This window comes from Oncorhynchus mykiss, chromosome 28, assembly GCF_013265735.2.
Source record: "Oncorhynchus mykiss isolate Arlee chromosome 28, USDA_OmykA_1.1, whole genome shotgun sequence".
NCBI classification, from domain to species: Eukaryota; Metazoa; Chordata; class Actinopteri; order Salmoniformes; family Salmonidae; genus Oncorhynchus; species Oncorhynchus mykiss.
In genome coordinates this window covers 12,021,290-12,047,899 of record NC_048592.1, presented here as the reverse complement: position 1 = coordinate 12,047,899, position 26,610 = coordinate 12,021,290, and the positions used below count along the sequence as shown (strand labels likewise).

The following is a 26,610-nucleotide window of genomic DNA, read 5'->3' as shown; positions in this document are numbered from 1 at the left end:
TAGACATGGGAAACTGTATTTCTTTCCTCTCTTCACCTCTCCTCTCCTTCCCTCCCCACTCCAGGTTCGGAGCAGATCCCTCTGAGGGAGGAGTTTGAGCAGATCGTCCTGAAGGCCATGTTAATTTGTCCTGGAGGTCCCTCCATCTCTCCGGCCCAGCTGCCCTGGCTGGCCCGCCTGGAGGCCAGTGTCTCTGGGGGCAGTGTCCAGGTCCTGGTCACCTACAACTCCCTGGGAGAAGGCATCTCTGAGTCCCTGCGCTCGCTCTGTGACGGACCGCCCTACCAGCAGTGCCTGCCCACCTACGTGGTTATTGTGTGTACCTCCAAGATGAGCGGCAACGAGTTCTGTGTGCTCGCCCTGGGTGAGTGTTCCTCCATACAGCCTGTACACTACGATACTTAGACGTGGTGTGTCTGTATTTTTATAGCATACTAAAGGGAGTAATTACAGTAGGTGAGCCTTGCCTGTGACCTTAAGACTTGCGTAAGCTCCCAGAGCTAATGCCTAGGCTTTAGCTCTGCGGGCTAGCACAGTTGTATGGCGCAAAGGAGACTCGGGCTCGTTCAGACTCGTCTGTATGGGTCTTACAGGGAAGTACCAGGCACGAGCGCTAGCCGAGGGAATGCTCACCACCAATGAGTTCCTGAAGGAGATCAGCTACGAGCTCATAACAGGGAAAGTCAGTGTCCTGGCGTCACACTTCAAAACCACCTCACTCGGTGAGTATACCAGATGCCTGGGGACACGACATCAATGGGAAACACTCAAAGGTCATTTCTAAAGAGAAAAAGTAATGATTTAGGGTAGCCCAATGAATCAATCAATCAATCAAACAAACATGAGCTGTGTTACAAAGGCATCAAGGAAAATGGCACATATTTACCTTCCTAAATGCCGACTGGCCCATTCCAGATAGGCAGTCACAGGACTGAAACGAGACACTGTGCCACAAACAGACAGACATCAATATTTAATGAGTAGATTTTGTTTCTGTAGCTGCTGTGTCTGTGTGTGTGTGCGTGTGTGTCTCTGTGTCTGACTGGTGGTGGCCTGCTATGCTGTTGTTTCCAGGGGACAACCTGGACAAGCAGCTGGTGCGTATCCAGCGGAGACGGAAGGGCCAGGTCATCCAGCCCTTCCAGGGCGATGTCACTGACCACATCCACTCCCAGGATGCAGCCACCATGGTGCCACCCTCTGAGTCAGGTGAGGCACGGCCTCTGTCTGGCCCCTCATCTGACCCTTCCTCCTCTTTCTGCTGGAGACTCTGACGCTATGAAGCTCCTGGATGGATAGATATGATAAGAAGCTACAGTATATACTATATACTTGGCTCTAAGTTTCCAGTATGATGACATGTGTCCCCCCCCTCCCTCACCCCTCCAGAGCTGCTGAGTGAGATGTTTCAGATCCACCCTCCCCAGCTCAATGTAGCCAGGAGCCTACTCTCCCAGGTGTGCTCCATAGCAGACTCAGGCAGCCAGAGTCTGGACCTGGGACGCTTTTGCAAGGTGGACTTCCTGGTTCTGGTCCCTCCGTCCCACATCCTGGTGAACCAGACTGCTCAACGCATCCGACAATCAGGTACTCATGATTAGGATCGAACGGCCGCACTGGGCAATACTACAATGGGGGAATAAAAATTGTTTCTGGTTGGTTGTAAACAAGAGGTCCATGTCAAGACTATCTGTACCCGTTTTTTTGTTGGTTTTTTTACAAGGTTTCTTGGTTACTTGCGTTGGACTTTTTGTAATCTCTTTCTGCCCCTCTCTAAAAGGAGTGCTAGTGGACCTGGGTATAGAGGATGCGTCCTCAGCCCACCAGAGGTCCGACAAGTATGTGGTGCGTCTCGACGGAGACGTCCACGGCAAGATGGAGGCCTTCATGAGGAAGGTCAAACAGAACCCCTACACCCTGTTTGTCCTCATCCACGACAACTCCCACGTGGACCTGACCAGGTAACACACACACACACACACGCATGTCGAACACACACACACACATTTGAGTATTGAAATTGTGCCGCCGACACTTGGTTCTGACAAATGTAGTAACTGAAAACATTGATACGGTTAGAAGGTCTGTCCTCGGCTGCGCAGTGTACTGAATAAGAACAGAACAGCCCAAGCCAAGACAGAATAAGACAGAAGAGCAGAGGCTTATTTTTAGTCATACATATAGAACAGGACAGAACAAGTTTCCCCAAAGGAAACCTCTTTTTTGTTTCCGCCTCTCTGTGTAGTGCCCTGTCTGGTTCGGTGTGCCACGGAGAGCTTCAGGGTCTGGCTGACAGGGTGGTAAACTGCCAGGAGGTTCTGGAGGCTATGAATCTGCTGGTGCTGCAGGTCAGCTGCTTCCCATTCACCCTGCAGACACGACAGTCCCGCATCAGCGTCCACAACGAGGTGCACTGGCCAGCCAACACCGAGAGCTTGGTGAGTGGCCCTGCGCAGTGGTTCATCTCTGCCACCTGGTGGCAGCTATATGGAATTACATGTACATTATTTGAGTAATTCTAGCAGACACTTATCAATAGCAATTTACAGTCAGTCAGTCAGTCAGTGCACATTAGCGTTTCTTGGGGGGGGGGGGGGGGGGGGGGCAGTGCCCCTGTGACAACAATTTTAGACCCCCTTGTGGCCCCCCTAAATGTGAAGTGTGAAATAATTTGTACATAACACATTTTTGCTATCGTTCTTTTTTTTTTTACATCCGTTATTAGACAGAAAATGCAAATAAATTGTTGAATGATTATGAACATGGGCTTTTGAAGAAAACGATATGACAATAATAACATCTAATGTAACTGGCCCCTCTAACAGTACAACTGCCCCCCCCCCCCCCCCCCCCCCCCCCAGTTGAAATGGTCCAGTGCACTCAACTAATGAAGCAAAACAACCACATATAACAATCACCTTCTAAGTTAAACCTTCTAAATGGCCTCTGTGTGAGAGCCACCGTTCTTCCATATCTGCCCACCCCAGTAGGAGCAGTCTTCAATAGCAATGGATGAAATTCTACAGTATTTCAATTAAATGTTTCAAGGACAAAATTACTTGTATTTCATTATTTGTTGTTGTGGTGGGGACAGTAACATTAGTAATCTTTCAAAATGATGCTTTAAGGAAAATGTTTTTATTTATTTATTTATTTGTATGTTTAGCTCACATAATCATTTAAAAGTATGCATTAACCTGTAATATGTCTGTAATATAATAAACATGGGAAAAAACAATGTAGACATTAATAAATTGATTTCTATAGCTTTTGTACAATTTTGGGGGAGTGCCAAGATGGAGGCACTTTGGCTTCAACACAGCTCCCCCCTATTGGTGTCTAGTGTATATATAAATTATTGGTCAGACATGTAGATGTAACTAATAGACAGAGAGATTAGTCAACTTGCTTAGACAGCAGCTGATGTTCCTGTGTTCCACCCATAGGGGGAGCTGTCTCCTAAGGAGCTGGTGTACTTTGGCCTGAGGGACTACAGCAGCTCTCTGCAGTGGGGGGTGGCCAGTCCCATCCTGCGCTGTGACGACGCATTCGAGAAGATGATCAACACGCTGCTGGAGAGGTCAGTCAGTCACTCGGGGTCAGGGTTTAGGGCTCATAAAGTCTCTAAGGGTGTTTTAACCTCTCTGGGATAGGCGGGACACTTGCGTCCCACCTGGCCAAAAGCCAGGGAAAATGCAGAGCGCCAAATTCCAAATAAATTACTATAAAAATCAAACTTTCATTAAATCACACATGCAAGATAGCAAATTAAAGCTACACTCGTTGTGAATCCAGCCAACATGTCAGATTTCAAAAAGGCTTTTCGGCGAAAGCATAAGAAGCTATTATCTGATGATAGCACAACAGTAAACAAAGAGAGAGTAGCACATTTCAACTCTGCAGGCGCGACACAAAACGCAGAAATAAAATATAAATCATGCCTTACCTTTGACGAGCTTCTTTTGTTGGCACTCCAATATGTCCCATTAACATCACAAAGGTCCTTTTGTTTGATTAATTCCGTCGATATATATCCAAAATGTCAATTTTTGGCACGTTTGATCCAGAAAAACAATGGTTCCAAATTGACCAACGTCACTACAAAATATCTCAAAGGTTACCTGTAAACTTTGCCAAAACATTTCAAACTACCTTTGTAATACAACTTTAGGTATTTTTAAACGTAAATATTTGATAAAATTGAAGACGGGATGATCTGTGTTCAATACAAAAAGAAAACAAACTGACACTACTTTTCTGGTCACGTGCCTCTCTCAGACAGTCCACTTCAAGTGACTCTCATTCAAGATGGCCGTACTTCTTCATTACACGAAGGAAAAACCTCAACCAATTTCTAAAGACTGGTGACATCCAGTGAAAATCATTGAAAAGACAGTGACCTCAACAAACAAAAAAAATCTGAATGGTTTGTCCTTGGGGTTTTGCCTGCTACATAAGTTATGTTATACTCACAGACATGATTCAAACAGTTTTAGAAACTTCAGAGTGTTCTTTCCAAATCTACTAATAATATGCATATCTTATCTTCTGTGGATGAGTAGTAGGCAGTTGAATTTGGGCATGCTATTCATCCAAAAGTGAAATTGCCGCCCCCTATCCCAAAGAATATAGTCCTCTTCAGTGGAGGCTGGTGGGAGGAGCTAGTTGAGGACAGGCTCATTGTAATTACTGGAATGGAACAAATGGAACGGAGTCAATGGTTTCCGTATGTTTTATGTGTTTGATACTATCCATTACAGCTATTACAATGACCCCGTCCTCCTATAGCCCCTCCCACCAGCCTCCACTGGTCCTCTTTAAAAGAACTGATCTCAGTCCTCTTTAAAGTGAACTCTGGGGTATAAAAAAAAGCTAAAGAACTCAGTTCTCTTTGTATTCACACTGCCCTTGGCTTTGAATGAGGGCACCCGGACATTTTGCCAGTTCACTTATTTTTGTGGTTCGAGTGCCCTTTGCATTCATATTGCTATGTTTTGAAAGGAACCCAGATATTTTTCAAACATTCACTCAATGCACTTTTTTTCCGTGAACCTGCACATCATCATCTTCTCTCTTTCGTGACACCGATGTCAGGGGTTATGGCAGGGGAAACATTGTTCCAATAGTCTAGTGTGTGGTGTGGGAATAATGACAAGGGAACCTGGGGAGTGTTGTGTTCACATAGCCTTCAAAAAGGGAACCAGACTGCCAACCTAAATCGAGGTGGTCTCAGTTCAGTTTGCTTCAGGGGCTCTTTGTTTTATTATTATATATATATATATTGTCATTCATACCCCCTTTTTTGCTTCCAAATTTCGTGATTACGATCTTGTCTCATCGCTGCAACTCCCCAACGGGCTCGAGAGAGGCGAATGTCGAGTCATGCGTCCTCCGAAACATATTTATACCCCCTGTTATTATCTGTATGTGAATAACTCACTTCGGAGAGTTTGGTAAACTGCAAGCATAATCCTTTCCTCTGGTATAACATGTTACAGGTCATGACATCATAATCAGACACTCATAATGCACCTGTTTATATAACCTAGATAGGTGCCCCACTAGCGCCATCTCTGGGTTGGCATTATGCCCATTATCTTAACATCTTCCTTTCCATTTTGATACCTTAGTGAAAATACCTATTTACATTATCAACACCGCAGGGGCGGTCTTATGTTATCCCTTTTCCTAGTGTGTCGCACTGGTAGCATATTGGGCACCTCTGGGAGCCTCAGGTCCTCTCCTGGCACCTCTGGGATGTTGGGCACCTTTGGGAGCTTCAGGTCCTCTCCTGTCACCTCGGATGTTGGGCACCTCTGGGATTCTCAGGTCCTCTCCTGGCACCTCGGATGTTGGGCACCTCTGGGTGCCTCAGGACCTCTCCTTCCTCATCCACATTCTCCTGAAATTGTGGATGCACGGTTGGCAGAGAACTGCCCTGGTGGGATCTTCCGCGACTCCTCATTATGTGTCCTGCCCACACCATCCAGAGGATATTCCCAGTCTCCCCTTATGGCCCTCCTGTGCCCTATGCTCTCCTGAACTGGGGGTATGTCCTTCCGGTTCCTTCGATACTTTCGTCCCTTTACTTCCACTTCATATGACCTTGCGCTGACTTGCCCTATGCATGTGCCAAGACTCCACGTGACATCTCTGGCGTAAGGTGACAGGAGCACTCTGACAGCTTGGCCTTGTTTTATTACAGGCAGATGTTTTGCATGCTGGTCATAGTAATGTTTTGACTTGTCCTGACCTGCACGTTTGTGTGCCTGAACATCCCCAATTACCTTTGGTGCGAGGAGCTTGGGAGCTGTTGGCAACAGCGAGCGGGTGCGTCTAGACATTAAGCTCTGTACAGGACTGCTGCCGAAGCACAGGCTAAATGGCGTGCCACACATCTGTGCCTTCCAGCATAGCCTTTGTGACGCGAGTCTTTGCTATTTTCACTGCTGACTCCGCCTTTACCATTACTCTGACTGTGGTAGGGTGAGGAGGTCACATGATGGAACTCCCAGGTTTTTGCAAGCAAGGAAGAGTCTTGACTCGTGAACTGTGGCCCATTATCCGGTACTACACCACTGTCAGGTATACCATATATGCTAAACTGCTGCTTACAACAGCCAATGATGCAGGCGGCTGTTGTGTCAATCACTTTCCCCACCGCCCAAAAAAATCGGAATAGTAGTCCACTACAATCGGAAAAGGAACGTGAACAGATCCATTCCCTCTTTAGGACGTGCTGGTACGTCATGTGAGTGCAGCGTTTCCTTTTGCTGCTTAGGTAGATGAGCATTACATATGCTGCACACAGCCACCAAATGTTACATTTCTTGGGTCATGTTGGTTCTGGTCTCCGATTGGAGGCGTGGGTTCAAATCCCAGTTCTGACACCATGTTATTATCTGTATGCGAATGACTCACATCGGAGAGTTTGGTCAACTGCAAGCATAATCCTTTCCTTACAAGTTACAGGTCTGTTTAGATATCCTAGATAGGTGCCCCACTAGCGCCATCTCTGGGTTGGCATTATGCCCATTATCTTAACACTGCCAAACCGCGCTTCTTAACCCCCCTTCGCTTAACCCAGAAGCCAGCTGCACCAATGTGTAGGAGGAAACACCGCTCAACTGACGACCGAAGTCAGCCTGCAGGTGCCCGGCCTGCCACAAGGAGTCGCTAGAGCACGATGTGCCAAGTAAAGTCCCCCTGGCCAAACCCTCCCCTAAACCCGGAAGACGCTGGGCCAATTGTGCGCCGCCCTATAGGACTCCCGGTCACAGCCGGTAGTGACCCCGCAACACTGCAATGCAGTGCCTTAGACCGCTGCACCACTCGGGAGGCCTCTCTGGGGGCTCTTTTGAAGGGTCTGAGTTCCTTTGGAGTGTTCACGCTGTACAAAAATTGTCTGAAAGGGACCTAAGGAGGTTTAGGGACTTCCTCTCTCTCACACACACTCTGTCATAAAAGTCAAACATGTATATATATATATATATATATATATATATATATATACACACACACATCTTTCATTTTTATTTTATTTCTTACATATCAACAATTTTTAAAAGTTTAAGTTCAAGATCATCAGAAAGCCCATGCTTGACCAGCTCCCCCAAAAGCTGCTCAACCAGTTCACCTGGACACCAAACCTGCCTTGACACATCTAACACCACCACCTCTTCTCTCCTGGTTGCAGACACCCCCACCTGCACAGCATGGTGATCAGGAGCTACCTGTTGATCCAGCAGTACACTGAAGCCATGATGGCTCTGACCTCCTCACCTTCACTACGGGATCACATCACCCCGGAAACCCTGGCCATGGTGGAGGATCTGATCAGTGCCCCGGGCCGGGAGGGGACCAAGGGCCGGGGCCACATGCTGCTGGTCCGGGTGCCCTCTCTGCAGCTGGCCATGCTGGCCCGGGAACGCCTGGAGGACGTCAGGGACAAGCTGGGTCTTCAATTCTGCTTCGCTGTGCTGCTGGGAAGCCCTGCCACCGAGCTCAGCCTTCCACGACACTTCGCTAACCGACTCAGGGTGAGACGAGAAGTCAGGAGGGAGGGCAGGGTGGCCAATTTGTATTTGCCTATTTTTACATCTTAAAGGCCCAGTGCAGTCAAAAATGTGATTTCCAGTGTTTTATATTTATTTCCACACTATGAGGTTGGAATAATACTGTGAAATTGTGAAAATTATGATAAGAGCTGTTTGAAAAGACCACCTGAAATTTCAGCCAGTTTTGGTGGGATGGAGTTTTAGCCTGCCTGGTGACATCAGTTAGTTAATAGCACAATAAGAAAGAAAATTCCAATCTTCTCTGCCAATAACAGCTAGTTTTCAGTTTTCCACTCCACCACTCCAAGACAGGCCTAGCAAAATTCTTGCTTGAGAAATTGCTCTTTCCCAAGAAGCTATATACAGTGCCTTGCGAAAGTATTCGGCCCCCTTGAACTTTGCGACCTTTTGCCACATTTCAGGCTTCAAACATAAAGATATAAAACTGTATTTTTTTGTGAAGAATCAACAACAAGTGGGACACAGTCATGAAGTGGAACGACATTTATTGGATATTTCAAACCTTTTTTAACAAATCAAAAACTGAAAAATTGGGCGTGCAAAATTATTCAGCCCCTTTACTTTCAGTGCAGCAAACTCTCTCCAGAAGTTCAGTGAGGATCTCTGAATGATCCAATGTTGACCTAAATGACTAATGATGATAAATACAATCCACCTGTGTGTAATCAAGTCTCTGTATAAATGCAACTGCACTGTGATAGTCTCAGAGGTCCGTCAAAAGCGCAGAGAACATCATGAAGAACAAGGAACACACCGGGCAGGTCCGAGATACTGTTGTGAAGAAGTTTAAAGCCGGATTTGGATACAAAAAGATTTCCCAAGCTTTAAACATCCCAAGGAGCACTGTGCAAGCGATAATATTGAAATGGAAGGAGTATCGGACCACTGCAAATCTACCAAGACCTGGCCGTCCCTCTAAACTGTCAGCTCATACAAGGAGAAGACTGATCAGAGATGCAGCCAAGAGGCCCATGATCACTCTGGATGAACTGCAGAGATCTACAGCTGAGGTGGGAGACTCTGTCCATAGGACAACAATCAGTCGCATATTGCACAAATCTGGCCTTTATGGAAGAGTGGCAAGAAGAAAGCCATTTCTTAAAGATATCCATAAAAAGTGTTGTTTAAAGTTTGCCACAAGCCACCTGGGAGACACACCAAACATGTGGAAGAAGGTGCTCTGGTCAGATGAAACCAAAAGTGAACTTTTTGGCAACAATGCAAAACGTTATGTTTGGCGTAAAAGCAACACAGCTGAACACACCATCCCCACTGTCAAACATGGTGGTGGCAGCATCATGGTTTGGGCCTGCTTTTCTTCAGCAGGGAAAGGGAAGATGGTTAAAATTGATGGGAAGATGGATGGAGCCAAATACAGGACCATTCTGGAAGAAAACCTGATGGAGTCTGCAAAAGACCTGAGACTGGGACGGAGATTTGTCTTCCAACAAGACAACGATCCAAAACATAAAGCAAAATCTACAATGGAATGGTTAAAAAATAAACATATCCAGGTGTTAGAATGGCCAAGTCAAAGTCCAGACCTGAATCCAATCGAGAATCTGTGGAAAGAACTGAAAACTGCTGTTCACAAATGCTCTCCATCCAACCTCACTGAGCTCGAGCTGTTTTGCAAGGAGGAATGGGAAAACATTTCAGTCTCTCGATGTGCAAAACTGATAGAGACATACCCCAAGCGACTTACAGCTGTAATCGCAGCAAAAGGTGGCGCTACAAAGTATTAACTTAAGGGGGCTGAATAATTTTGCACGCCCAATTTTTCAGTTTTTGATTTGTTAAAAAAGTTTGAAATATCCAATAAATGTCGTTCCACTTCATGATTGTGTCCCACTTGTTGTTGATTCTTCACAAAAAAATACAGTTTTATATCTTTATGTTTGAAGCCTGAAATGTGGCAAAAGGTCGCAAAGTTCAAGGGGGCCGAATACTTTCGCAAGGCACTGTATATACATTTTTTTTTGGGGGGGGGGGGGGGGGGGGGTCATTTTAATTGAAAACAATCACAATTAAACAAGTACTTAATTGTTACCCAGAAATGATTTGACATTGAGATGACCTTGAACACCACCCCTCTCTATGAAAGAAGTGGTTTGATGAAGATGTCTCTAAAAAAAATTCATCATATCAACGACTTTCATCAGACTGAGACATAACAACCTGGTTTTAATTTGGCTCCGAAACATTTCTAATTGTGTGTTGTGTTGTTTCGGCAGGCCTGGCGGGGCTGTGAAATTGAAGACTGGGTCCCTCACACCTATGAGGATCTGGAGGGTCTTCCCTGCATTGTCATCCTCACTGGAAAAGACCCCCTAGGAGAAACCTTTCCAAGGTACTACTGACATGACAGCATCTACATCTGCCGTAGAAGGTGCATCGTCAATTGGATTGACTTTGTAGAATCGATTAAAATCCTCCACTTCACCTTTATACTGGTTCTTTCCCCCTTAGGTCCCTGAAGTACTGTGACCTGCGTCTGATCGACTCCAGCTACCTGACACGTACGGCCCTGGAGCAGGAGGTGGGTCTGGCCTGCTCTTACGTGTCCCTGAGGGTGGTAAAGGAGCCCTGCAGGTCCATGGCCCCCAAGAACCCAGAGACAGACAAGACCAGTGGCCCTCAGGACCCAGACCTAGAGCTGCACATGGACTTGGAGAGGCCCCAGAGCAACAGCAGCGCTGCTACCAGAGGCCCTGGTAGGTCGCTGGACAAAAGTGACCCAACATGTTTAGGAAATGGGGACGAGATGATTGTTGTAAGGGTTTAGAATACTGCGTAGTGATGGTGTTACAGTTGTGTTTATGAAATCATTTTGAAATACTGTACTATGAGTCTGAAGTCTCTCTCTCACCGCCCCATGCCTCTCCCTTCCTCAGGCTCTCTGGCAGAGAACAGGGTCAGCTCCTCTGACATCCCTGACTCCTCCCAGAAGCCCTCCACCTCCTCCTGCCCCCCTGGAGGCAAGGCGGGCAGCATCATGATGGAAGACGGGACTGGCACGACCTCAACATCCCCCCGCCGGGTCAAACAGGAGTGTGACTCCCTGGGCAGTGCCACCTCCCGCCCTTCCAACGCCCCTCCCTCTTTCTGCTCCTCCTCCTCCTCTTCCTCCTCCTCCTCTTCGACCCAGCACCCCAGCCAGTCTACGCAATGCGGCCTGGGCAGCAAGTCGCCTCGGGTCTCTCCCCGGACTGTCATCCTGTCGCGCGCTGCCTACAACCTCCTGGCTGGAGAATCAGGGAGCCAGCTGAGCTCCTTCTCCCTGCTGCCTCACGCCGATGTGGGCTGGAGCAGCCCGCTGAGGCCCCTCTTCACCCCTAACTTACAAGGGTCAGAGCAGAGCCTCTTCTACAGACAGTGGACCGTAGCCAGGCAACATCATGCCGACCACGAGGCCCCCCCAGGGCCACACCCACGACGCCTGCTGCTCAGCGGGCCCCCACAGGTTAGAGACCATACACATATTAATACATCACCTCGTCTATCAATGACAGCTTCTCTCCTGTACAAGTCATGCATCGTATTCTAGAGCGGCATGCTGATATTCATTTTCCTCACTTATCCCTCTTCAACCAAAATAATATTGACCTAGTTGCATGGAGTCCTAAGAGGCCATTGTGTATAATGACGGTATTTGAATGGATATCGCAGATTGAGTGGCAATGGCTGCATGCCATTGAGTGATTGATTGAGTGTCAGTGGTAAAAACCAGATAGGTTGTGATCGGTTGAACAGCTCTGTTTTGTCACTCTGATAGGTGGGGAAGACGGGTGCCTACCTGCAGTTTCTACGCATCCTGTTCCGTATGTTGATTAGACTGCTTGAGGTGGATGTGTATGATGAAGAGGAGCTGGAGGAAGGTGAGGAGAGCAGGATCCCCTAGTTAATCTTTTCTTTATCTGTCTGTTCCTCTCTCTCTCTCCCTCTTTCGCTCTAATTTTCTCTCATACTGTCTTAGTCGAGAAACTGAGGCTGATGTCAATGTATGTTGTATCGTTCTCTTCTAGCGATGACGGATATGTCCGAGGCCACACCCCCAGCCAGCACCCAGTGGCCAGACATTGAGGAGATCCGCAAACTGCCCTTCGACCTCTTCCCCAGAGACCCTAAATTCAGGAGGGCCAGCACTGTTTACAGTGACAAGATGCCAAAGGGCTTGAAAGGTTAGCAGAAATAAACTCTTATTCCCATCCCTGTCACTGTAGGAGGAAGCTGCCCTTGTTTCCCTGATTCAGGGTCAGATATTGCTGCGCCTTCTACCTCGACTTCTACCTCAAGCATCACTGTCTATGTATATTGTACATGCAGCTTTGTCCCATAGCATATGGGTATAACTGTAATGTTTGTCCACGCAGATCCTAAACTGGAAGGAGAGAGCAAAATGCCTGTGAAGAGGGAAACTGTGTCGATACGGCTGAGTATGTTCGCAGCCCACAATGCATTTCACCATTGTGATCAGTGTCACCATTACTGTGAAGCCAGCCCAGCCACACAGGTGAGTACACAGGGAGGGAAAAGAGCCTTGTACAGTATTTAGATATTAATAAACGGCCCTGGGAAGGAAAGGGTAGCTAGTTTGTCATTGTGAAGAGATAATTTGTCTCAAGGGAGAACTTGATTTATTGGCTTAACGCCTATTGCTGCGTTGTTTGGTCTCAAGCCCCTCCCCCCTTTTCTAAACCTATCGAAAAACCACGTCCAGCTTGTAGAACGACTGGTGTGCTGAGCGGGTCAGCCTTTTGTGCTGAGACGTGTGCTGACCGGTGCAGCTCTGTCTGTACTGGAAGTGTACATGTGTGTAATAATGTGTGTTATGCGTGTGTAATGTGTGCGCAACCATGTGCGTGGTTGTGTTTGTGTTCAGCTGTCGGAGTGCACATTCCACGCCTTCACGTTCTGCTCGTCCATGCTGGGAGAGGAGGTGCAGCTCCACTTCATCATCCCCAAGGCCAAGGAGCAGCACTTTGTCTTCAGCCAGCAGGGCAGTCACTTGGAGAGCATGAGGCTGCCCCTCATCTCTGCTAAGGTAAAGGGTGATGGGGGAAATCAGTGGGGATTGGGGGAAAACCTTGAGACAGCCCTCGAGTTCTAAGAATGTTTTTTATTTGATTTTTTAACCGTTATTTTACCAGGTAAGTTGACTGAGAACACATTCTCATTTACAGCAACAACCTGGGGAATAGTTACAGTGGAGAGAGGAGGGGGATGAATGAGCCAATTGTAAACTGGGGATGATTAGGTGACCGTGATGGTTTGAGGGTCAGATTAGGAATTTATCCAGGACACCGGGGTTAACACCCCTACTCTTACGATAAGTGCCATGGGATCTTTAATGACCTCAGAGAGTCAGGACACCTGTTTTAAAGTCCCATCCGAAAGACAGCACCCTACACAGGGCAGTGTCTCCAATCATGTTGTGCCCAAGATGAATGTTATCAATAGTGACAAGGAATGTTCTCATCCTTCAGCTTCTGTAATCAGTGCATTCTATGTGCTTAAATGAAATAGTGCCATAAGCAACACAGGCACACACATCATCATGTTACAAGGAGTTGCCACATTTCACACACAGCGCGAACTATGCACCTATGTGTCTCTCGTTCGCTCACTTCAGTTGTTTGATGCTACTAGGCCCTAGCCTAGTGGAACCAGCCTGATAGCTCAGTGGTCAGTCTGCTTGATCAGGCTACCTGCACCGTAGCCTGCTGCACTATGCGTCTTTAACTACAGCTCTCCTTCTCCCATCCCAGGACCTCAGTCTGTTGAAAAGTCCCATCTTCACCCCGACCACGGGGCGCCAAGAGCACGGCCTTCTCAACATCTTCCACGCCATGGAAGGCACCGACCACCTCCACATCCTGGTGGTCAAGCAGTACGAGATGCACCACTACAGGAAATACTGGCCCAACCACATCCTGCTAGTGCTTCCTGCCATGTTTAACAGTGCAGGAGTTGGTGAGTGTTTGGGCCCCTGGGTATAGTTTCCCCTAGGTACATATCTAGGATCAGCTTCTCCTCCCTCAATCCTAACCTTAACCATTAGTGGGGAAAATGCAAAACTGACCCAAAATCAGCGTCTAGGGGAGACTTTGCTATACTCCGAGTGTCTGGCAATCAGTCATTTAAATAGGTTAACTCATTTTATTGGTTTATTATCCTCAACCCTGCTTGGAGAGTTGCAGTACTACAGGTTTTTGTCCCAGCATAGTGCTCAGTAAGGTGTTTCCCTGCTGAGCGGTAGCATTGAGGCCCATAGTCGTTTGTGATAAAACACTCAAAGAAACCATAGAGTTGCCTTGTGATGTATAAACTATATTTAGGCATTTGTTTAATTATACACAAATGTATTTTACGTTCTTAGTTTGCCCAGTAGCTTATCTCTCTCTGATGATAATGATGCATCTACAGCAGTCTGTGTAAAATTCAAGAGATATACTGTGTCTATATTGCCATCTGTTGAGTAAAGCATGTTTGGACACATAACTATAGTAGGTACTTGAGATTTGAATATGGCAGGAACCAAAAGGGAAGGGCCTGGCCAATGAGAAAACCAGCAGGCCAGTAGTCTGATATATGGATCCACCATTTAGGTGTGTAGTCTTTCTGGATGGACCAATAGTGTTGCAGTACAACAAGCACATGCCAGGTGCGGTAATAGGGGCATTGGGTAAAGGCTGACCAACAAAGTAAAACTTGGAATTCAGGTCAAAGTTCAGACTGTCATGTGAGTTGGAGCTTTAGAGTTGGAGGTGAAACTCTGTGGTAGAGTTCTTGGGTCAGTGGTTGACTAATGTTTTTCTACTGTGACCAAACAAGCTGTAACTATGGCCCACTTAAAGCTGTTGGAATTGACCTTGGTCATAACTAGACACCAGACTTTTTCCTGGTCAGGTCATGTGGCCAGGCAAATAAATGAAATATCAGTGGGTCTCCACCAGCATATGTACTGTATCATTATAGTTATTATGGGGCGGCATCCCATTAGGGAAGTAGTGTGTCCCAAATGGCACCCTATTCTCTGTATAGTGCACTACTTTTGACCAGAGCAACCACTGTCTGGGATGCAACCGCTGTCAGTAACATAGCAGTAACATTACTGTCGTACCTGTCCCAGGGGCGGCTCGGTTCATGATCAAGGAGCTGTCGTACCACAACCTGGAGCTGGAGAGGAACCGTCTGGAAGAGCAGGGGGTCAAGAGGCAGGACGTCTGGCCCTTTATAGTCATGATGGATGACTCCTGTGTGCTCTGGAACTCACACCAACCCCAGGACAGCAGCAGGTATGGGTTACAACAGACCCAGCAAACCAAAACAGGTTCTGTGAACATTCTCAGAACATTTATTAGGTTGCCCCAAAAAGTTCTAATAACCCCAAAATTGTCCAGTTGTGCTGATTAATATATAGTGTTTGTATAAAACATTCACCTGGTGTTGTAAGAACGTTCCCAGTGTAACGGTTGTCGTCCTCCTCTTCTGAGGAGGAGTAGGAAATATCGGACCAATATGCAGCGTGGTAAGTGTTCGTCATATTTATTTAATGAACACAGAAAACAAGCGAATAAAAGAAAAAACTAAACAGTCCCGATTTGGTGAAAAACACTGAAACGGAAAATAACCACCCACAAACGAGAGTGGGAAAACAGGCTACCTAAAAATGGTTCTCAATCAGAGACAACGATTGACAGCTGCCTCTGATTGGGAACCATACCAGGCCAAACACATAGAAATGTAAACACAAGAACACAACATAGAATGCCCACACCAACTCACGCCCTGACCAACCTAAAATAGAAAAATACAAAAGGAACTAAGGTCAGGACGTGACACCCAGAACATATTTTTTAAAATATATATATTTCAATGTTTTTGGGATGTTATCAACCTAATGTAAGATAAAACCCTAACTGGAACTTAATGGGAAAGTTAGCTAATGTCCTGGGAATGTTCCCGGTTTGCTGGGGGAAACTAACACATGCACTCACACAAAAAACACCCCAGAAGGAGTCCAATTATTGGTCCATGGCTATCCATCAGCAATGAATTCTCAGAAAGAACCGTATATATCTGGACTCCTCTATCAACAACAATACTAATATCTGTCTCCCCCGCTCTTCCCTGTCTCCCTCAGTGATATGGCAGACACCGGGCCCAGTCTGACCAACGTGTCTTTAAAGACGGTGCTGCAGCACATGGAGGCCACTCCTAAGATCTCCCTGTATGCCGTGTGCGGGGCCCGCAAGTGGAGCAGTGCCCTGGCCCGCCGCCTGCCAGCCTTGCCCTTCTCCCGATGCCACCTTCACGACTTTGTCATGCTCAACGTTGAGCTGACGCAGAACGTCCAGTACGACCTCAACAGGTACAGTTGTGAGGAGGTGGATTTCAACCTGAGAGCCAACAGCAGTGGTCTGCTGCTCTGTCGCTTCAACCACTTCAGCTTGATGAAGAAACAAATTCTCTTTGGAGGACACAAGGACTTCCTGGTCAAACCCAAACTCATCGTGAGTGTCCTGCTCCTCCTTTTTTCTACCTCACCTCCTGGTCTGAGATATATATATATATATTGTGTGTGTGTGTGTGTGTGTGCGTGTGAGTGTGCGAGTATGTGTGTGTAGTCTGAAACATAGGATGACTGACTAACACCTACCCTGCTCCCCCTCTAGGTGATGGAGAACCCAACCCCCATCAGCCCATCCCAGTACATCTGTGCCCCAGACAGTGAACACACCCTCCTGGACGCCCCGGCTCAGTTCCTCCTGGAGAAGTTTCTCCAGAGTTGCAGCCACAGACTGTTCCCCAAGGCAGTACAGAACAGTAGCAACCCCGTGCTGTCCATAGACAGCTACCTCAACATAGGCCCTGAGGTAAGATCCAACCCCTAGACAGCTTCCTCAAAATAAGCCCTGAGGTAAGATCCAACCCCTAGACAGTTTCCTCAAAATAAGCACTGAGGTAAGATCCAACCCCTAGACAGCTTCCTCAAAATAAGCCCTGAGGTAAGATCCAACCCCTAGACAGTTTCCTCAAAATAAGCACTGAGGTAAGATCCAACCCCTAGACAGCTTCCTCAAAATAAGCCCTGAGGTAAGATCCAACCCCTAGACAGTTTCCTCAAAATAAGCACTGAGGTAAGATCCAACCACTAGACAGCTACTGTACCTCAACATAAGCCCTGAGGTAAGATCCAACCCATAGACAGCTGATGTACTTCAACACAGGCCATGAAGTATGCAGCAACTCAGTGCTGTCCATAGACAGCTACCTCAACATAGGCTTACCATGAGGTACGAGCTGAGCTAGTCTGGTGGAGAGAATGTGAAATCTTGATATTCATGTGTCCAACTCATGCATTGATTTTCTGCTAAATAGATTAATGTAAAAAAAAAAATCAGCCCAGCGCAGGATTACGGTGAGAACAGATCCCACAAACTGTTTCCATGATTAAAAGTCCCGACGGAGATGGTGGAGACGTGACTGTGCTTTCTGCATCCCCAGGTGTCAGTGTGCTACGTCAGCTCCCGACCACACTCCACTAACCTGGACCACCAGGGTCTGGTCTTCAGCGGCCTGCTGCTCTACCTGTGTGACTCCTTTGTCGTCTCTGGCCTCCTCAAGAAGTTCAGCTTCCTCAAAGGTAACTGATGCTACTTCAATGTTGTTGTTTTTCTTAGCCCTTATGTGATGTTAAGTGTAACCTCATCCCGAGTTGCTAAACCATAACCAATATTGGGAGGTTAAGTCAATGTAAAGTATGTGAAGCCAAGGGTTATTCATCTCCCATTAAATTAACTTCATTGATGCCACTTTTCGGATTTGTTCTGTATTGCAATACATGCATATACAGCAGGAAAACCATAGCACCTTTCTGATTGGTTCCCTGACCTATGGCCTCTGACCCCTCACCCCTGACCCTGTCCATAGGTGCCACGTTGTGTGTGATCTGCCAGGACCGTAACTCCCTGCGTCAGACCATCGTACGGCTGGAGCTGGAGGACAAGTGGCAGTTTCGTCTGCGGGATGAGTTCCAGACAGCCAACTGCAGCGAAGACCGGCCCCTTTACTTTCTCACAGGACGCCATGTTTGACCCTGAGACTGCTGCCAGACCTGCCCAAATGGCCCTCCTGTCCCATCCACCCTAACCAGACAGAAGGATACACACTAACCACTGATCTCAGACCAGTTAACAATCACAACGATTCCCTGTCTGTTAGGGGGATACAACCACTGTTCTCAGATCTGTTTAGCCGACCTCTTGTCACACAGACCCTGATTACGCAGGAGTATAACATCTGTTCTCAGACCAGTTAACAATCACAATGATGTCAGGAGATCAGAGAGGAGTATTGGGGGCACATCAAGGCCAAATAGCCCAAAAAATGGACACGTGGCCGTCATCAATGTGGATGTGATGTCTTCTCCTCCTACAGTATGAGCTCCTCCACAACGCTGCGCTATGTTTGGAACAGAAGTGGTTGGACAGTGAGTTTTAACTCAGACTTGTGTTGGGGTCTGTCCCTAATCTGAGCCTGATTCAAATTCAAAGACTTTACTGTGCAAAAATCGGCATTGTCAGTGAACTTCTGTATATGTTGACGTATTTCTGGCTGCAAAAAGGGACTCTCGTCATCGATAATGGGACTTATTGAAAGATGGTAAACGTGGCGCTGTGGCGAACACAGCTCTTGTCGGGATGTCCCGTCACGGACATACACTTTATCTCAGTTTTGAAGGGAGAGGCAGCAACGAGTTGCCCGTCGCTAAAGGAAAACTACTGCTTTTCTCTCTCGTCTTCAGTGTCAAGTGTTGTTACTTATTACCCATTGTAATGTTGTTGATAACCCTGATATGAGCCACAAAATACATCCACATCTGCACCTTGCCTCCTCTACTCTCCTCTCCTCTCGCTAAAATCCCACTCCGTTGTTAGATTACTAGTGTAAATATGATAGATTCTGGAGTGTATTAGAACTCTATCATCTAGGTCTAGTATATCCATTTCTATGCTGCTCAGTCAGAGGAAAAGCGTGTAGTTGAAATCTAAGCCACTGTGTAGTGTACAGTCCTGTCCACTTACATTTGACTGGCAAGCCACCGTAAGGGATCCTGTTGCTCTTGTGCCTTCATATTGCAACATGTTGTCCCTAACTGAACTGTTCCTATGACAATGTCTTTTTGATCATCTAACTGAGCCAATCAAATGGAGCGAGGGAGAGCAGGAAGAGACCTGTTGACCAATCAGTTAGCTCTAAAGGCTTGATGCTCAGATACAAAGTACAATTCTATTTCATGTTATGCGGAGGATGTATATATCCCAGTAGCTCCTACTACTAGATGAGGATGCTATAGAAAGAGCAAAGCTTCAGTGGCACCTCTATCTGTCTTGCTATTGACTGTGCCTGTGGCCTTGTTTATGATTGTAATATTACTCAGTGATCTGTTCTCTGTGCCTGACAGTATAGATAGATGGCTTAGGCCTCCCCCCATATACCTTAATTCATCCAGTCAACTGACTTACAGTTGCAGGGTTTTCACACGAAACTATGGATAATCAGAGAGTGGGCGTGGACTGCTGTCATCATCAGATTAATACTGTAGGTCAATTCATCTTCCTGAAAGCAGGTAGGAATGGTTTTTATATGTTACTGCACAGGGTCATCCAAAGAATATGCCTTATTAAGTGAGGTTGTTACATAGATCACTCATTTGCAGTGAAGGGTAATATTGTAATAAGTCTTACAATGGAGAGGCCAATCCAATTGAAGAAATTGTGACGAAACATCTGTCCGGTTGGGGTTAAGAGGTTAAGTTGGATGTGAGGACAACTGTCTGTTGTTAAAAGCTTTGTTTACATTATTAATATATTCAAATCAACCCCGTTACGGCTCGCGGAGGGTTTCTGACCATTTTTGTTTGTATTGTGTCACGTTTAGCGGTAATGTTTGGGTGTCATGATGATGGCTTTCTGTCTGCATTTTTGTGTGTTTGCCAGCCAAGGCGCAAAGAATCTACCTAAGATTTTACCTTCTTACCGTGTACTGGCTTTTCTCATGTCAGATGATTCTCATCATTTTTTTTTTTTCCTTCATGAAAATCATGTCCTTTACATGAGAGATTCTTATTTATTTGAACAAGCATTTTGGACTGATAATCGTATGGAAGTGTAATAATATTGATTGCATGCTGACTGAGCGAGCTCAAATCAAGAAAGCGTAGCCTCTTCTGAAAACCATGGACGAAGGCTTTGCACAAGACAAAGAGCTCCTGAGTCTTATCTACTGAATGTTGAGGGGTAGGAAATGTGAACTTGCACTATACAACTTGCCAGCAGCAACAACCAAAAAAGTATTGATCATTGTCATCAGAACTGTACGGGGTAAATGATGAACAAAGACACCGAGAAAATATTGATGACACTATCAGTAAAGACAGACAGTGTTGATTGACTTATCTGATTGATTGATGATCAGACCCTTCAATATTGATCATACCCTTTTGACCCATAGAATGTGTCTTGTTTGTAGATAATTAGATGAACACATGCAGTAACTTATGCAATTTGCTTCTCACAATCTTCACTGAAGTATTATCTGTTGTGGGTATTTAAGTGTCTTGCTAAAGATTTGGCGACCCAACCCATGGTAGGCTTGGCCACAGAGTCATCTAACTCATGTTGACTATTGCGGTTGTTCAATATGTGGGCTGTGAACATTTAACTTTGGTGAAACATGCTTTTGTTGTTGGAATTTCTGAATCTAATAAAGTGACATTACAATAAACTAGGGAGTTGTGACGATGTTTTGTTTTATAAGGTGAACTGTGCTCACATTAAACAAATTCAATGAACGGGTACTACAAAAGGTGGATCCATCTGTTTGTTATATTGCTAGATTAAAAAGCACAAGTTTACTTCCTCTCTCCTGCGTAGCATTCTTGTTTTTAAAGTAATCCCCCGAGGCTACGTTTTAGAATAATCTGTTCCTTACGAAATGCTTGTAGTTTGGTAACACTGTTTTATTTTTTTTGTCAATCTATCCCATAACCTTTTTCAACCTTTTACAATGACCCTCTAGTGGTATTCAAAGTTTGAGAGTTGTATTTTAATTCCTAATTCTATGGTCAACCCATGTACTGTACTACGCTATTTATAAGCCATGGGAGGTAGTATTGGGACATGGGTGTTTGATTCACCTCCAACCCCAGTGTGGTGTGACACCAGGTTATATGTCATTCCACGTCTACAGAGTAAATGTAACTTCTATGGAAATTTAACACCATTTTGGGGTGTACAGTGGGGCAAAAAAAGTATTTAATCAGCCACCAATTGTGCAAGTTCTCCCACTTAAAAAGATGAGAGAGGCCTGTATGAGAAGAAAAAAATCCAGAAAATCACATTGTAGGAGTTTTAATGAATTTATTTGCAAATGATGGTGGAAAATAAGTATTTGGTCAATAACAAAAGTTTTATCTCAATACTTTGATATATACCCTTTGTTGGCAATGACAGAGGTCAAACGTTTTCTGTAAGTCTTCACAAGGTTTTCACACACTGTTGCTGGTATTTTGGCCCATTCCTCCATGCAGATCTCCTCTAGAGCAGTGATGCTTTGGGGCTGTTGCTGGGCAACATGGACTTTCAAACTCCCTCCAAAGATTTTCTATGGGGTTGAGATCTGGAGACTGGCTAGGCCACTCCAGGACCTTGAAATGCTTCTTACGAAGCCACTCCTTCGTTGCCGGGCGGTGTGTTTGGGATCATTGTCATGCTGAAAGACCCAGCCACGTTTCATCTTCAATGCCCTTGCTGATGGAAGGAGGTTTTCACTCAAAATCTCACGATACATTGCCCCATTCATTCTTTCCTTTACACGGATCAGTCGTCCTGGTCCCTTTACAGAAAAACAGCCCCAAAGCATGATGTTTCCACCCCCATGCTTCACAGTAGGTATGGTGTTATTTGGATGCAACTCAGCATTCTTTGTCCTCCAAACACGACGAGTTGAGTTTTTACCAAAATGTTTTATTTTGGTTTGATCTGACCATATGACATTCTCCCAAACTTCTTCTGGATCATCCAAATGCTCTCTAGCAAACTTCAGACGGGCCTGGACATGTACTGGCTTAAGCAGAGGGACACGTCTGGCACTGCAGGATTTGAGTCCCTGGTGACGTAGTGTGTTACTGATGGTAGGCTTTGTTACTTTGGTCCCAGCTCTCTGCAAGTCATTCACTAGGTCCCCCCATGTGGTTCTGGGATTTTTGCTCACCGTTCTTATGATCATTTTGACCCCACGGGGTGAGATCTTGCGTGGAGCCCCAGATCGAGATTATCAGGGTCTTGTATGTCTTCCATTTCCTAATAATTGCTCCCACAGTTGATTTCTTCAAACCAAGCTGCTTACCTATTGCAGATTCAGTCTTCCCAGCCTGGTGCAGGTCTACAATTTTGTTTCTGGTGTCCTTTGACAGCTCTTTGGTCTTGGCCATAGTGGAGTTTGGAGTGTGACTGTTTGAGGTTGTGGACAGATGTCTTTTATACTGATAACAAGTTCAAACAGGTGCCATTAATACAGGTAACGAGTGGAGGACAGAGAAGCCTCTTAAAGAAGAAGTTACAGGTCTGTGAGAGCCAGAAATCTTGCTTGTTTGTAGGTGACCAAATACGTATTTTCCACCATAATATGCAAATAAATTCATTAAAAATCCTACAATGTGATTTTCTGCATTTTTCTCTCTCATTTTGTCTGTCATAGTTGAAGTGTACCTATGTTGAAAATTACAGGCCTCTCTCATCTTTCTAAGTGGGAGAACTTTGCCCCACTGTATCTCACTAACGGTTGCTATAAGTCCAGCCACTTACAGATTGGATTAGTTTAGAAAAATGTACGTTTCTTATCTTTGTGTAGCATAAGATTAAAAACAATCAGTACATGCGAAAATACAGATATTGAAACAAACTATTTTAAAAATCAACCTGCAACGGAGCATGATGGGAAATATGACAATCCGTCTGTGGATAACTCCATAGATTTAACTCCCTGTCTCTGGTTACCAATAATGGAGTTAAAAGTACTCCATCCAAATTAACTCCCGTTATCAACACCAGCTCCAGGGAGCGTATCACTCACTAGAGAGTTAAGATAACTCCCATTAGAGTGCCGCCCTAAAATATAACACTGTGATTTCAACTATACTTGATTCACTGTGTATTTGTCTGTTTCTCTCCCCCACTCCCTGTCTCTCAGAGCACTACTGATGACCTAGGTGTACCATTTGTGGGTAAGACATAATTAATCCTCCAGGAATATAAACAACATCTGTATAGTAAGTCTTTCCTGGGTTACATGTGCACCCCCCCCCCCCCTCCTCTCTTTCCACATGTATAGTTGTAACAGAAATATTATCCCGGTATAGCACACTTTGTCCACCTTTACCATTTCAATTGCATTGTATCTACATTGCTTTGTAAAATGTCATTGTCACATTGCCCTTAACAAAGAAGCCTATTGCCCCTCTCCTGAGGATTCCATCTGAAAACTATTCTCAGTCGTTCAGCCCTCAGGCTACTTTCTCTCTAGCTGGCAATACTGTACTTAATCTAACCACGCACATTTTACATGATTAAAATATTAAATATCTGACATAATTATGAAACAGAAGTAATTGAACCTCATTGCTTAGTTAGATAAATGTGTGTGTGTGTGTGTGTGTGTGTGTGTCTGTACTTGTTTTCCTACATTATCAGGACCCCAATGTCCAAACAATTCACCTGAATGTCCTGAAAAGGTAGGAAAACAAGAACTTCTTGTTAAAATGCTATTTTAAGTTTAAGGGTTAGGTTAACGATTTGGGGGTTAGGGTTAGGTTAACGATTTGGGGGTTAGGGTTAGGTTAACGATTTGGGGGTTAGGGTTAGGTTAACGATTTGGGGGTTAGGGTTAGGTTAACGATTTGGGGGTTAGGGTTAGGTTTACGATTTGGGGGTTAGGGTTAGGTTAACGATTTGGGGGTTAGGGTTAGGTTAACGATTTGGGGGTTAGGGTTAGGTTAACGATTTGGGGGTTAGGGTTAGGTTAACGATTTGGGGGTTAGGCTTAGGTTTACGATTTGGGGGTTAGGGTTAGGTTAACGATTTGGGGGTTAGGGTTAGGTTTACGATTTGGGGGTTAGGGTTAGGTTAACGATTTGGGGGTTAGGGTTGGGTTAACAATTTGGGGGTTAGGGTTAGGTTAACGATTTGGGGGTTAGGGTTAGGTTAACGATTTGGGGGTTAGGGTTAGGTTAACGATTTGGGGGTTAGGGTTAGGTTAACGATTTGGGGGTTAGGGTTAGGTTAACGATTTGGGGGTTAGGGTTAGGTTTACGATTTGGGGGTTAGGGTTAGGTTAACGATTTGGGGATTAGGGTTAGGTTAACGATTTGGGGGTTAGGGTTAGGTTTACGATTTGGGGGTTAGGTTAACGATTTGGGGGTTAGGGTTAGGTTTACGATTTGGGGGTTAGGGTTAGGTTTACGATTTGGGGGTTAGGGTTAGGTTTACGATTTGGGGGTTAGGGTTAGGTTTACGATTTGGGGGTTAGGGTTAGGTTAACAATTTGGGGGTTAGGGTTAGGTTAACGATTTGGGGGTTAGGGTTAGGTTAACAATTTGGGGGTTAGGGTTAGGTTAACGATTTGGGGGTTAGGGTTAGGTTTACGATTTGGGGGTTAGGGTTAGGTTTACGATTTGGGGGTTAGGGTTAGGTTAACGATTTGGGGGTTAGGGTTAGGTTTACGATTTGGGGGTTAGGGTTAGGTTTACGATTTGGGGGTTAGGTTTACGATTTGGGGGTTAGGGTTAGGTTAACGATTTGGGGGTTAGGGTTAGGTTAACGATTTGGGGGTTAGGGTTAGGTTTACGATTTGGGGGTTAGGGTTAGGTTTACAATTTGGGGGTTAGGGTTAGGTTTACGATTTGGGGGTTAGGGTTGGGTTTACGATTTGGGGGTTAGGGTTAGGTTAACGATTTGGGGGTTAGGGTTAGGTTAACGATTTGGGGGTTAGGGTTAGGTTTACGATTTGGGGGTTAGGGTTAGGTTAACAATTTGGGGGTTAGGGTTAGGTTAACGATTTGGGGGTTAGGGTTAGGTTTACGATTTGGGGGTTAGGGTTATGTTAACGATTTGGGGGTTAGGGTTAGGTTTACGATTTGGGGGTTAGGGTTAGGTTTACGATTTGGGGGTTAGGGTTAGGTTTACGATTTGGGGGTTAGGGTTAGGTTAACGATTTGGGGGTTAGGGTTAGGTTTACGATTTGGGGGTTAGGGTTAGGTTTACGATTTGGGGGTTAGGGTTAGGTTAACGATTTGGGGGTTAGGGTTAGGTTAACGATTTGGGGGTTAGGGTTAGGTTTACGATTTGGGGGTTAGGGTTAGGTTAACGATTTGGGGGTTAGGGTTAGGTTAACGATTTGGGGGTTAGGGTTAGGTTTACGATTTGGGGGTTAGGGTTAGGTTTACGATTTGGGGGTTAGGGTTAGGTTTACGATTTGGGGGTTAGGGTTAGGTTTACGATTTGGGGGTTAGGGTTAGGTTAACGATTTGGGGGTTAGGGTTAGGTTTACGATTTGGGGGTTAGGGTTAGGTTTACGATTTGGGGGTTAGGGTTAGGTTTACGATTTGGGGGTTAGGGTTAGGTTAACAATTTGGGGGTTAGGGTTAGGTTAACGATTTGGGGGTTAGGGTTAGGTTCACGATTTGGGGGTTAGGGTTAGGTTTACGATTTGGGGGTTAGGGTTAGGTTAACGATTTGGGGGTTAGGGTTAGGTTTACGATTTGGGGGTTAGGGTTAGGTTAACGATTTGGGGGTTAGGGTTAGGTTAACGATTTGGGGGTTAGGGTTAGGTTTACGATTTGGGGGTTAGGGTTAGGTTAACGATTTGGGGGTTAGGGTTAGGTTTACGATTTGGGGGTTAGGGTTAGGTTTACGATTTGGGGGTTAGGGTTAGGTTTACGATTTGGGGGTTAGGGTTAGGTTAACGATTTGGGGTTAGGGTTAGGTTAACGATTTGGGGGTTAGGGTTAGGTTTACGATTTGGGGGTTAGGGTTAGGTTAACGATTTGGGGGTTAGGGTTAGTTTTACGATTTGGGGGTTAGGGTTAGGTTTACGATTTGGGGGTTAGGGTTAGGTTTACGATTTGGGGGTTAGGGTTAGGTTTACGATTTGGGGGTTAGGGTTAGGTTAACGATTTGGGGGTTAGGGTTAGGTTAACGATTTGGGGGTTAGGGTTAGGTTTACGATTTGGGGGTTAGGGTTAGGTTAACGATTTGGGGGTTAGGGTTAGGTTAACGATTTGGGGGTTAGGTTAACGATTTGGGGGTTAGGGTTAGGTTTACGATTTGGGGGTTAGGGTTAGGTTTACGATTTGGGGGTTAGGGTTAGGTTAACGAATTGGGGGCTAGGGTTAGGTTTACGATTTGGGGGTTAGGGTTAGGTTTACGATTTGGGGGTTAGGGTTAGGTTAACGATTTGGGGGTTAGGG

General features: G+C 45.6%; 1 protein-coding gene across 4 annotated transcripts in view; it reads left to right on the top strand.

The window, feature by feature from the left end:
- LOC110508560 (GREB1-like protein) overlaps window positions 1-20,873 on the top strand; it is a 102,804-nt gene extending 81,931 nt beyond the window's left edge. For all 4 annotated transcript variants that reach the window (XM_036966223.1, XM_036966225.1, XM_036966226.1 and 1 more), the window contains exons 13-33: window positions 65-364; window positions 594-722; window positions 1,075-1,209; window positions 1,390-1,587; window positions 1,781-1,961; window positions 2,246-2,438; window positions 3,447-3,580; window positions 7,697-8,039; window positions 10,313-10,428; window positions 10,548-10,792; window positions 10,973-11,541; window positions 11,854-11,956; window positions 12,104-12,259; window positions 12,452-12,591; window positions 12,961-13,122; window positions 13,847-14,051; window positions 15,211-15,376; window positions 16,225-16,594; window positions 16,757-16,957; window positions 17,589-17,727; window positions 18,015-20,873. In XM_036966223.1, coding sequence (XP_036822118.1) covers window positions 65-364; window positions 594-722; window positions 1,075-1,209; window positions 1,390-1,587; window positions 1,781-1,961; window positions 2,246-2,438; window positions 3,447-3,580; window positions 7,697-8,039; window positions 10,313-10,428; window positions 10,548-10,792; window positions 10,973-11,541; window positions 11,854-11,956; window positions 12,104-12,259; window positions 12,452-12,591; window positions 12,961-13,122; window positions 13,847-14,051; window positions 15,211-15,376; window positions 16,225-16,594; window positions 16,757-16,957; window positions 17,589-17,727; window positions 18,015-18,178 — 4,349 coding nt within the window. In that variant the 3' untranslated portion in view covers window positions 18,179-20,873. The remainder of the gene's footprint in view (window positions 1-64; window positions 365-593; window positions 723-1,074; window positions 1,210-1,389; window positions 1,588-1,780; window positions 1,962-2,245; window positions 2,439-3,446; window positions 3,581-7,696; window positions 8,040-10,312; window positions 10,429-10,547; window positions 10,793-10,972; window positions 11,542-11,853; window positions 11,957-12,103; window positions 12,260-12,451; window positions 12,592-12,960; window positions 13,123-13,846; window positions 14,052-15,210; window positions 15,377-16,224; window positions 16,595-16,756; window positions 16,958-17,588; window positions 17,728-18,014) is intronic.
- The last annotated feature ends 5,737 nt before the right edge of the window (window positions 20,874-26,610 follow it).